The 12,860-nt window shown below is 41.6% G+C and overlaps 1 protein-coding gene across 1 annotated transcript in view; it reads right to left on the bottom strand.

Annotated features, from left to right (window-relative positions):
- KIF13B (kinesin family member 13B) overlaps positions 1 to 12,860 on the bottom strand; it is a gene marked incomplete at both ends in the record, with an annotated part of 60,300 nt that overhangs the window by 29,798 nt on the left and 17,642 nt on the right. Inside the window, 9 exons of the mRNA XM_008938664.1 lie at positions 676 to 804; positions 1,499 to 1,648; positions 2,159 to 2,305; positions 3,658 to 3,820; positions 5,374 to 5,584; positions 6,390 to 6,580; positions 7,557 to 7,643; positions 8,731 to 8,861; positions 11,010 to 11,144. Of these exons, the coding sequence (XP_008936912.1) occupies positions 676 to 804; positions 1,499 to 1,648; positions 2,159 to 2,305; positions 3,658 to 3,820; positions 5,374 to 5,584; positions 6,390 to 6,580; positions 7,557 to 7,643; positions 8,731 to 8,861; positions 11,010 to 11,144 (1,344 nt within the window). The remainder of the gene's footprint in view (positions 1 to 675; positions 805 to 1,498; positions 1,649 to 2,158; positions 2,306 to 3,657; positions 3,821 to 5,373; positions 5,585 to 6,389; positions 6,581 to 7,556; positions 7,644 to 8,730; positions 8,862 to 11,009; positions 11,145 to 12,860) is intronic.

Raw genomic sequence — 12,860 nt, 5'->3', positions numbered from 1 at the left:
ATTAAAATCTCATAGTTCTACCAAAATTGGCTCCTTTATTCTGCAAAATCCTTGTTCCAAGATACTACACGACCTTATTCTGTAGAATCAGTACAAACATAACCCCACCAATACAGAAGGGTCCTGTCCCCTCTTTTGCAAAACCCATGCCAAATAGAAACAAAACGTTTTGAATAGTTCTCTTGATCTAAACAAAGCCATCAGGTTAAACACACTATTTAATAAACTTCTCATCTCCATCTGTCAAAAAATCATGGAGATTGAAAGCAACAAACCCCATCTGGTTCTCTTGCATTATTTCAGCCACTCCAAGAACAAAATATAATGAGAAAAGGCCAGGCAGCAGTGCTTCAGGACAGACATGGGGCACCAGGACGTTGCATAAGGCCATGAGACAAATACAGCAAAAGTATTCAATTCTGCACATAGGACTGAATGATTAGGTACAGCTAAATTATGTGCTTTTTGTTGTTAAATCCAAAACCATCAATACAGTTTCCTACAGTCAGTCAACAAGTTGAAAGGCAGGACTCTGCCTCTGCAGCTGCCTACATGGTGCAGAAGGTTACAAAGAGACATCTCATGTTCAGAAGCCAATGCACCAGGGACATGCTTTAAGGCTAGAGATGGAAAGAGAGAAGGTTGCTCAGAGGTTGGCATGTATCTGGAACTCACCCTGCAGACAAGTTTTCTTTCCTGAGTGTCACTTTCACTTGAATAGTCTGGACTATCCTCACCTCCAACCAACCTGTCATCTATCTCGCCACTCACTCGAACAACTTCAACATGAAGTCGACCTGAAACCTGATCAGAAAGGAGAAAGAATTATTTGTGTGCCAGAAAACAGTGACAGGTCCAGCCCTTTCCAGGTAACTACAACTCCTGCTGTCTCCAGTCTGTAAAGAGACAACATTTTACTCCTTTCTACTGTTTTGCACTGTGCAGTTGTTGCATCAGACGCAGAACGTTTTGGAGCCAGAATCAAAGAGTCTTTGTTGTAAAACCAGGAAGAAATCAGCCACGAGTGTGGCTCTGGGACCAGCCTCTGGGGAGTCTGCAAAGCCCACGTGATGCAGAGCAGGGAGGATGTTGCCTGGTATCCTCCAGCTGCCTTTGTTCTCATGGTAAATATTTAAGAGCCTGTTATTGATGGTAGTCAGTGAAAACCAGTGGGGCTATAACTCATATTACATATTTATTTTGGGCTCCTTTGCTCAGAAAGGTGCTCACAAGGCTTTCTCCTTTCACAGTCACTGTGCTGGAATTTAGAGCTGTCTAAACTCCAGTGAGGTGGTACTGGATTTGCACCATTCCAAACTGATAGCAAAGAGCTTCTGCATGTGAAACTGGAAAACATCCACTTTCCAGTATATTTCCCAAAATACTGGGAAAGTATTTCCAGTATATATTCCAAAATATATACCACTATATATACTGGTAACAAGATCTATATAGGCTGTAATTGAACAGTTGAGTAGATTATAGAAGAATGACAAACCTCTCCCTTCTGATTGATGATTGGAACAGCATATTGCAGCTTCACATCATAGAACAGGCACTCAAGAAAAACGTTGGCTACTCCAATAAGGCTGTGGTTTTCCTGCTCATCGTAGAAGGGGTCAGCTCTCCTGAAGTAAGCTCTCATCACCTTCAATCAAATTCAGAATCATGTCAGAAAACCAAACTTTTCATCAGCCAGATTTCAAAGTGTTGCACAACCAGCCTAGCGAAAGAAAAATGGACTCAAGCAAGAGGCCAGATTAGATCACAACAAGAAGGATTTCTCCTGGAAATTTCTTCAGGAAACTTGAATTTGACTTTGGACCAAGTCTAAGCTCTGTCCTCAGGAAGTTCTCCTTAACTTCTTCTCTGTCAGATCCAGAGAAGTCAGCCTGAATGTCAAGTGCTGTTGTGTTTACTTACAGCTTCTTATTGCATGCTCTGTTCTGTCATCCAATTATGCATGCAAACAAGCATCAAAGTGACAAGATATGGGTTAATGAAATCCACCAGGAAAAGCAAAAGCTCACAGAAATCTATTTCTTTACACATTCCTTCCTGCCCTACCCCCCTGAATTAGATTTCTCATCACGTCCACTTAAAACATTTAACAGGGATTTGATTCTATCAGCACAATACCGGAGTAATTTCTACTTACTGGGTTGTCTTCCTCACAGTCTTTCCACTCCTGGTAAAGATCTCTCATATCTACCAGTCGATTCTCCAGCTTCTCCAGTGACCAGATCTGTTTGCCTTTCCCTTTCCTCCTCACCTGAATAGCTGGCTCGCTGAGAATTGCACCTCTCTGTGAAACAATTAAAGAGAGATCAGCAAGGAATTTGTGTCCCAGCAATGAAAAAACAGTTTAAAACCAGCACAAAACTGAGGAGTTCTTTGGGAAGAGCCTGGATTTTGTTCTTTTTTTTTATTCTAGCTTGAGCAACCAAATGCAAGCGTGACAAGCTCTGAGCTGAGCTGTCACAGTATATTGGTGTTCAGGTTTAACTGTGAAGTGTGGGCACAGCCACGGGCGCTGCTTTCCGTGGATTTTCACCTTACATAAGTGTTAGAAAGAGGGACATTTATCCTCAGGTTACAGCAGGCCTGGAGTTCCAGCTAAGGTTACTACCATCCACAACTTTCAGCTAGTGCAGACACTTAACCCTCTTTACCATCCTGTTTCTAGATGTGCCAGAAGACTGCAAGAAAAACAAGTGGATGAAAGAAATTTTTTAAATCCTGGAATAAAATACATCTGCTGGACTAACAACAGTATCACCAAAATACTGAGCTGACCTCAAGAACAGAAACACCACCAGTGTAGGTGGCCAGCTTGTGAAGTCTGGGTTCAGTTCCCTCCTTCCAAAATTTCTAAGATGCTTGGAAAAAAATAATCCCAATCCTCTCTGCTCCAGTTCCTCCCAGCACAGTGGGGATGGATTCCAGCATTTTCTCAGCTCGCTAGGATGAGGTAAAGCCAACTGTCCCCAAGGTGATGATAAATACTTGAAATAGATGTTACCCAACCTGCACAGATTTTATCACTGCACCAGAAGCAAGTGACCTTCAACACCAGTGAGAATGTAGTGTGTGTGTCCAGCAGGAGCAGGGAAGGGATCGTGCCCCTGGACTTGGCACTGGGGAGGCCATGGCTTGAGGACTGGGGTCAGGTTTGGGCACCACTATAAGAAGGACATTGAGGGGTGGGAGCAGGTCCAGAGAAGGGCAACGAAGCTGGTGAGGGGTCTGGGGAACATGGCTTGTGAGGAGCAGTTGAGGGACCTGGGGGTGTTTAGCCTGGAGAAGAGGAGGCTGAGGGGAGACCTTATTGCTCTTGACAACTCCCTGAAAGGAGGTTGGAGCCAGGTGGGAGTTGGTCTCTTCTCCCAGGTTACGAGAGGCAACGGGCTGAAGTTGCACCAGAGGAGGTTTTAACTGGATATTAAGAAGAATTTCTTTCCTGGCAGAGTGATGAGACATTGGCCCAGGCTGCCCAGGGAGGTGGTTGTAAATGTTCCCAGCCCTGGAGGGGTTGTAAAAACCTGTGGACACGGCACCTGGGGACATGGTTTACTTGTGATGGGAGTGTTGGGTGATGGCTGGACTTGATGATCTTAGAGGTCTTCTCCAACCTTAATGATTCAATGGCTACTTTACCTTGCTGTTGGCATTAAGGCTTGAAGCTGGGATCTGGAGGGTAACTTTATACTCTGTCCTCTTGTCCAGTTCCTCTCCAATAAAATTGGCCTCTCTGACGTACAGGTTGGCTTTAACAATCTGCTCCCGCAGCTTCCGCAGGCTGTGGGTCAACATCTCCTCTCTAAAGGAAAGGCATTTGGAGGAGGAAACAGGAAAAATCATGGCACTGAAGTATTGAAAACGAGTGCAAACTAAATGATCACTTGACAGGAAGGAGTCTTAATGTTCAGATTTTAACATAAAAATCAGGTGAATTAAATTCCATTTCTTCTGGGAGAAACAAATATTATCTGTATGAATTTGGCAATATGAACATTAGCAAACTGGTGGTTTTGGAGACTTCTCCATGTATCTGCTGAACAGGGCAATATGAACATTAGCAAACTGGTGGCTTTGGAGACTTCATGTATCTGCTGAACAATCAGCTCTTGTGTGGCTTATTCTTGAGTTTCCCTCACCACAGGTGTGGATGTTCCATCCTAGAGATCAAGGTTTATTCAGACACCATGACTCACTTGCTCACTGGCCTTTCTGGCAAGTGAGAGGCAGCACCAACTGTGCAGCACAGCAATCTGCTACCACAAAATATTCCAGATCAACACAGCTAACACCTTAGAATCATGGAATGGTTTAGGTGGGAAGGGACCTTTCAAAGTCACCTAGTCCAACCCCCTGCAGGGAGCAGGGACATCTGCAGCTAGAGCAGGGTGCTCAGAGCCCCGGCCAACCTCCCCTGGGATGGTGCCAGGGATGGGGCAGCGACCACCTCTCTGGGCAGCCTGGGCCAGGGGCTCAACACCCTCAGCAGCAACAATTTCTTCCTTAGATGTAGTTTAAATCTCCCCTCCTTTAGTTTCAATCACCCCTTGTCCTGTGGCAAAACAAGTATTTTTCTATTTTAAAAGTTGCTGCTCTAGCCATATATATTAGATATGTATTTTCCAAATTACAATATCTTTGCCATACTCATTTTACCCCTTGTCCTGTGGCAAAACAAGTATTTTTCTATTTAAAAAGTTGCTGCTCTAGCCATATATATTTCCCAATTACAATATCTTTGCCATGCTCATTTTAGGGCAAGTTTCACCTTCCTCCTGCAGCTGCTCTTTTTAACCATAATACTGGAAAAGATCATTTAGAGGCTGAAGTAATAACCTGGGTGCAATCGCCTAGGAAGAGGCAAAGAGGATGGTGGCCCCTCTGGGGTCATTAAACACTTTTTGCAATGCTCTGGATCAAAATTCTCTGTATCATCTTCTTACTCTGCTTTCTCTCTGCACTTTTGTGCTGCCAGGATTTGCCCAGGTCAGACATTTGGATGCAAGTCAAGAGGAAAAACAACCTATCAGCAGCTGAGTCATGGATCCACACAAGAACAAACTCACACAGGAGGCCTGAAATTTCTTCCAATCACCTCATCTTTAGTCAAATTTGTTGCCAATCAGGGTAGAGTTTCCCCTTAACAACAAAGCAAGCACTCGTTCTTCCTTATCTTTTCTGTCCCCAGAAGTCTGGTTGTCCTCAGACCGATATTTTTGCCGCGTCCTCTCCAACCCCCCGCAGGAGGCGAGAGGACCTTGGCAGAGGTGTGCCAAGCAATTCAAACCTTGCCAAATTCACCAGTGATGAAGAACTTTGAAGGGAGGTTCCTGAAGGTCCGAGGTGGCCACTCACCTCTCCTCTGCCCACTGGCGCAAGCGCTGCTGGGCGCTGGGGGAGTGGAAGGAGAACCTGTCCATGCTGCGGCCGTGCTGCTTCTCCGGGGACAGCCGCCGCCGCAGCTGCTCCAGCTCGTGCTCGTACATCAGCCTCTGCCTTTCCAGGGCAGATCTCTTCTCCTCCTCGTGCTGCTGCTCCAGGCTTTGCAGGATTGACTGCATCGGGTCTAAGCGGGCGTTAGAAAGAAAGGATTTGAGTTTTGGGGGTGAAATACCTGGTAACGGTAACATTGAAGGGAAACGGTCGTGCCCCACAGTTCTGGGGGGCTCAGAAATGTCAGATCTTCCCCCTGTTCTGCTGCAGACATGCTGCACAACACAAATTATTGTGCCCTGGTACTTCCCTTCCCCATTTATATCTGCAGTTATCCACATCAGGGCCTGCAGTGGCCACTGGAATCCGTGGTGAGGAATGTCCTAGACAGTAAACATAGTCATCATAGAAAAGGAGGAAGAGATGATGTTTTTGTGGCAATTCATATTAAAAAAAATGCTGCTGAACTGTGGAGCAAAATAAACATCTGCAGGACAGATCAGATGGATGATTTAAGAGAACTGAGAAAAGGGAAAGACCCAGCTGAAAAAAACTTCCTTCTGTTTCCCAAAATATTGCAATTCTGGGACAGCTTCATAAGACCACAAAAACTAAAGAACATGGTTTCAGAGACACAAATCCCTATAGCTAATGCCTGAGTGAGACATAACACAAGAAAAATAAAGTGAAAACATGTTGATTTGAGGCCACAGTCCCACCAATATTCCTGTTTTGGCTTTTCTCTCAACAAGTCCTGCCAAACAAAATAGCCTGTGATTATTTTTTCCCCCTCAAGTGCAAAACTGACTCGTCATAAGTCATCCACGAGAAAAATTCTCCAGTAGGAAGTTATAAGGGAAAAAGTCTATGGTTAGGAGTCCCTGAAGATGTAACCTCATATTCTGTACGTATTTCCAATAACTTCTGTCACTCCTTACCATTACTACCAAGTGCCTTCATAGTCACTTCCATCTGGGCATATTCATAGCTGAAGTTTATCTCACTAGACACTTCACTGGAATTGTCTCCATCTATGTCCAGCTGCTCAACACTGTTACTGCACTTCATGGAGTTGTCTCGCTCTTCATCCTCATGCTCTGCCTTCTTTTTCTTCTTTGGCAAATTCAGCCTTTAAATAAGAGGAAAATTTTAAAAGAACTATTAACTGCTCAATTCTGAAATAAAAGGTTGCTTTCAGAGATTATTAAAATCATGTAATTATCCAAATCAGTAGATTTTTCCCTTTCAAAACTGGTTGATCTCCTGTGAGCGTAGTTTTCCTCAGGGTAAACAGGGGAGTTCAAAGCAAACTAACTAATCCATCCTACATTCTAATAACAGCACCTGAAATTACTAATCATATAGTTTAGATAGACTGGTTTTTTTTCAGTCCTCCCATATCTAAGTAATTTAGAGGCAATAATGAAATTGCATCCCACTTTTTATGCAGATTCATCTTTCAAGCATAAAAGAAAACAATTAAGTTTTAGATTAGCATTTAAATCCACTGATCTTTAAGATATTTCAGAACAGTCACAGAGGTTTCAAGAACACAGTGCTTCAGAGAAAACTTCTACCAGTGAACCTGTCTGATACAGAAAGGTTGCAGGTATGGCTGGACCTGGAACTCCAAGAACACAGTGACCTTGGAAGACCCAGATCACTAATATAGATCAAAAATCTAACATCTTATCTGCAAAATCCCCAAAGCAACCTATCCAAGGCAAAGCTTGAGTGTAATACGTTCACTGTGGAGGAGAAAGCATTAATCAGTGGCACTGAACCACATCAAAGTTACCAGCTCAGAACTGCAATCTCTTCAGTGAGATAACAGTACTGATAACTACAGCTAGGTCCTCACCAGCAAGATTACAGTCCTTTAGAAATACAGGAAGTTAAGTCAGCCTAGTGCTCTGAAACTAAAATCACACACAGTTGCTATAACATTCACCATTCAAGAAGTGTCAGTCATCAGCACTGCTTTTATAATCCCAATGACAAAGAAATCACTTCCTCCTGCAGTGTGAATGCTCCACTGACATCTTTGCTTATACTTTAGGATCAAAGCTGGTGCAAACTTACAGTTTCTTTGTTGTTTTTTGTACCTGAAAAAGTGGTTGTTTCCCCACAGTATTCTGTCTCCGTGATGTAGCTGGATAGGACACACGACAGCAGAGCCATTTACAAATGTCCTGTAAAAAGGCAAAAATCTAATGTAAATGCATCTCATTTAATCAATTAAGCATCAATAAATCTTTTTTTTTTTCTTTTTTATTCCCAGTACTACTTTATCATAACGAGTTAAGGTAGGAGAACAGGTTTAGGGATTGTAAATGGGCAAAATATCCCCAGAAACTCCATTGATCTACCCTGTGCTGTTTCATAAACTCCTCAAACTCAGCTTCTTTTGATGGCTTAAGCTTCCAGAGGTCAGTACTTTTGGAAAGATATGACAACTGTGTCTGGGGAATATAATTAGAGCTTAAAATGAAGGGCTTGAAAAAACAAAGATGATGTCACTGGAGATAAACACCTTTCACACTACTTCCAAATACAGACACAAGATAGAAACATTTGAATAAGGCATCAGAGACCTTTGCTATATAAATAGCTTAAAGACAATAAACTAATTAGAGCAATCAGAAACTACTTTTATTTCAGAGTCAGATTAAGTCTGGAAATAGGATCATAGGATAACTCAAATTTGCAGGGAATCTCAGGATGGCATCCAGTCCAACCTCCTGCTCTAAGCACCACCAGCTATGAATCAGGGTAGATGTGATACAGTTGGATTTTGTGTCTCTGGCAATAAATGATTGGAGATGCTGACTATGCATGTCATTTTGTGATCAGTTTGAATGTACCATCTGCTTTTCAAGTACTGCTACTTAATCAAATAAAGCAACAAATGCCTCAGCAGCTCTTTGCATATCAACAGATTTCCTAGAAAATTAATTCAAATTTTGATAGAGTTACAACTATGCAGCTGCAAATCAGTGAGGATCTACTTGCTGAAAGCATACATAATGTACTCATCCTTTCTTTGAAAACTTAGACCACAAAAACCATCCCTGAGAGAAATCTCATTAGAATGAAAGATAGGAGATGGCAGAGGGGCAGATGACAATTAAACAAAAAAGGAAAAGCAGGATACAGGAATAATTTTCATACTTCAATACATAGAAAAGTTTATTTTTTGATTATCTTGCACCACTCATAATAAAACACTAAATAAAGCTACAACCATTATACAACTGGACCTGTATTTTATTCCTTTACCTGGTATTTTTCTGAGGTGTTAACATAACCTGTCCTTCTGGGGTGATGTCTATAATGCAGTGTTCAGGAAGAATTCCCATTCCACACAGCTGAATGTCTTGAGAGTTGTCTGACCCTATTAACGTGTGCTCCTGGGGGAAATTAATTCAGATGTTAGCAATGGATTGCAAAAGTTCACTAGTTCTAACTCATCCATTCTCATTTTGGATGTATCTTGTCATCTAGTCCTGAAATTTGAAAGCTATTGAGTACTTCCCTTAGAGGGAAAAAGGAGAATGAAACATTGGAACCAAATCCTTGCTTTGTCTTGCAGCAACAAATAAGGATCACTCAGGAAAGTTTGCAGGCAACAGTTAAACCCAAAGATGAAGAGGTTCCTATAATTTAATTGTGGGATTCAGTGCCTTGGGATATTGTAAAAGCCAAAAGCATAAAGGAGTTCAAAGAGGAATTAAGACAGGTTCACAGTGGTTAGAGCTGGGGCTGTTACACAGGTTCTGTCTAGATCATCCAGCAGCTTAGGAAATTCCTGAGGTACTCCAGGCATGAGGGATTTGACAGACAAAGGGTCACTCCCCAGATGCCCCAATTCATCCAGTTCTTTTTTAGGCACTTCTAAGCAGTTTTTCAGGAACAGATACAATCATTTAGATAAGTCAGATCAAGTTGTTCTTCAGCACTTTGAAGATCCAGTACATATGCAGCTCAGCATTAAAGAGAAGGTTGGCAGGATAGTTACTCTGAGAGGCAAGAGTTTAATCCCAGGATTTTAGGCAAAACAGGCATAAGTCCTTTTATAGAAAGACCTTCAGTGCACAAGAATTTCTACACCAAAATTCACCTCAGGTGAGGTTGGCTGGGGCTCTGAGCAACCTGCTCTAGCTGCAGATGTCCCTGCTCAGTGCAGAGGGGTTGGACTAGGTGACCTTGAAAGGTCCTTTCCCACCCAAACCATTCTGTGATTCTATGAAAATTCTCAACCAACAAACCAAATTTGTGTTATTAAAAACAAATTAATAATTAAAGACTAACTGAAACACACAAAACCTACCCCATGCAAAGGGCTTTTCTCTAGAAAAGGAAAGCAGCACAGCATCAGCTGAGAGTTTTCTGCTGGTACTGATGGGCCAAGACCTGTTTTCTGAGCAGGCTTTGGCTTCAGTGTTCTCCTTCATGTGTTCAGAGAACACCACAGAAGTCAGCTCTGCTTCAACAGCTGCCAGTGCCAAGGCTGGTTTAGCAGCTGGAGTCCCACTCTGGACACCTACGTGCAAGGCAGCTGGAAATGATTCAGTTCTTCTCCCAAAACCTCAGCTCAGCTCTTCTGTCCTTTTTAATGTTTTTTAGCAAATACAACATTGAAAAAGTTCTTTCCCTTGTTTTCATTGAGATATCACAGAGCAGCAATGACTGGTATCAAAGAGGATCATATATTTCCTAAAACCAACTAAACCAAAACCAATTTTCAGCCCAATTGCTAATTTTGTGGCTCTTTGGAGAGTTCCTCCCAACCACTTCAAAAAGAAGAGGATGATTTAATCTGAAGCTCAAACTGCTGACCTACTTTTACTGCTAAATATTTAGAACTTGTACTCTAAAATGTGACATAAAAGTGGTTGTGTCTCATTTCTCCTCCTGACTCTACATCTATAGTCTGTTAAACTGGAATAAACGGCCCAAAAATTTCAGCACAGAGCCCCAAAGTCACACCCTGTGTTATATGTTTAAAACCAACAGGGGCAGCACAGCAGCAGGAGTGCTAAGGCAGAACAGAACTTGATTTTCATTCCTAGCAAGTTACAATAAAAATGAAAAAATGCATAAAAATGCAGTTTATAAACTGAAGACAGGAGTCAGGATTTGGACTACACATGTAGAAGCAAGCTGATTGCTGACAGGCCCAATCTTTATATTTATATAAAACAATTTTCTGGGTAAAACCTTTTGAAAGTTGGCATAAAAAAACCTAAACCAATCCCACCAAAAAAAAAAAATAAATCCAAAACCAAGAGACAGTTTCTAAAAGAGAATACCTTTAAATTTCTTTAAAAAAAACCCCACAAGCATAAAATCCCCCAACCTTCCTCTGCTATGAAGAATTAAATTTGAAATAAAAAGGATGTACTTGCATTATTTTTACCAAAGCAGTGAATACTGGAGAATGCTTTAGAGATGCAGCTTTTATAAAACTCTCTAAGTACACATCTGCAATGGCATTAGAGATTCACTTCCCACCTAAAACAAATTATATATATATCTCTCTTAATATTTATTTTTACCTTTAAATAGTATACCAGAAGTTCATTGAGAGCTGGATCTGCATTCAAATTAACCAGGAAGCACTTGTTATCCCCAACTTTTATTCCAGAAGATTGAAGGGATATGCCAAGACTCTCCAACTGTTTCTGACGCTCCTGCAAGAGATGAGCCATCAAAAAAAAATTAAGCTGCTGGATGCACAGCCCTTTGGAAATGCATTCCTAAAGCCACAAAAGAAGGTAACTCTTTCTTCTGCAACAGATTAGACACAGAAGCCTTAGTTATATTGAGTTTTGGTCAGGGTATCTGTCATTTCTCTTCTCCTTCCACCTCTGCTCTCAGAGGGCTACGTGCTGTGGGCTCACACAGTTGCATCTTCCCAGTGAACAGTGAAGACAGCTGAGAGCAGCACACTGTGGTACTGGAGGAGCTTCTCCATGACCTCACTGGAACAGCAAAACGCTACCACAAAGCCATCTCTAGAGCCCTTTCTTTTCTCTTTTCAGCTAAAAGGCAACAAGTTAAGTTAAATCCCTGCCAAGTCAAGTTCCATGTCTATCTTTTATTCCACAGCAATCAAAATGACAAAAAACTGGCAACCTGCTATTTAAGTAATGCAAATTGAAGAAGAATAGGAGCATTTTGGATGGTGTTTTGTTCTTGTCAATAGACTTCATAGAATTCAACAACAAAGCATTACTGTGCAAAAATGTACATCTTTCAAAGGGAAGTGTTTGGGTGAAGACTAGAGCAGTGAAAGAGGAACATTAAACATTTCTGACTTAAGAACAGAAAGGGATTCTTCTACAAAAACCGCTGAGCTAGAAATGGTGAGGATTGTTCCCAGGATCATCCAGAAACTGAAATGAGACTCACTGTCCACAGCAGCAAACAGAATTCAAATAAATAAACATGGGAGCCTTCACAATGAATTACATGGGGAAAGCAGAAACAGGGGAGGGTAAAACAAGTAAGTAAAAACAGTACAAAAGACCTACAGCATCTCTCCTGTGATGCTGAGACTTCAAAACCCAAAATTAGCTGAGATTATGTAGGAATAGTGCTGGACTGTTTATTAAGGTTCTGGCCTTTACCCACCAGTTTGCTTTGTACTTAACAGCTCAGTATGTCACACTATTCACTACTATTCTCTGTTCAGGACTGGAGTTGTACCAGGTCTAATTAAGATTAAAATGGCAAAGAACAGCAACCACAGCTCAATCTTGATTTTCTCTATCCTGTCTCCTCACACTCTCACAGAACCATAATAAGGAAAAGTCATGAGTAGAAGAGAAAGAGAAGAAAACCAGCAACAGAGAACAGAGAAAAAACTGCAGTGTGATGTCAAAGATCTCTCTTCTGAGCATCAATGCCAGGCTCTGAACTTCACAGAATTCCTTATTACCTACAGAGATAAAGAATATGTTGCCCACTGGAGGACTTGGCCCACAGTCTAAATCTCACAGGATTAACTTAAAGAAAATGAGCCAATATCTGTTAAGTTTTGTTCTACACTTAATGTTAATTAACATTTAAAATACATTAAAAGTATGTGAAATACTCCCTGAAAATGTGAAAAATTGCCTATTCATACAGTCTTTCAAGCTTTCAACCCTTATTGCTGCTGTGCCTCTACAAAGTGCCACTTTGACAACCCTCACCTTCCTTTCCTCAAAGATTTACAATTATTGCTCCATCCTCCCCACCTACCCTGCTAGCATTTGACAGACAGATATTGGTGGATGCTGGCCAAAAATAAAATTACTTGACAAGCCTTGAAATAAATGCCTTTACCCTTGGGCTTCTGTAATCCTACTGAAGATGGCAGAAGTTTCTTTCCACTGGCTTCCAAGTGGTCCTGAAACAGCCTT

Source organism: Merops nubicus, unplaced genomic scaffold (genome assembly GCF_000691845.1).
Source record: "Merops nubicus isolate BGI_N331 unplaced genomic scaffold, ASM69184v1 scaffold3224, whole genome shotgun sequence".
Classification (NCBI taxonomy): domain Eukaryota; kingdom Metazoa; phylum Chordata; class Aves; order Coraciiformes; family Meropidae; genus Merops; species Merops nubicus.
Note: the sequence above shows the minus strand (reverse complement) of the source record. Positions and strands in the feature narration are given on the sequence as shown.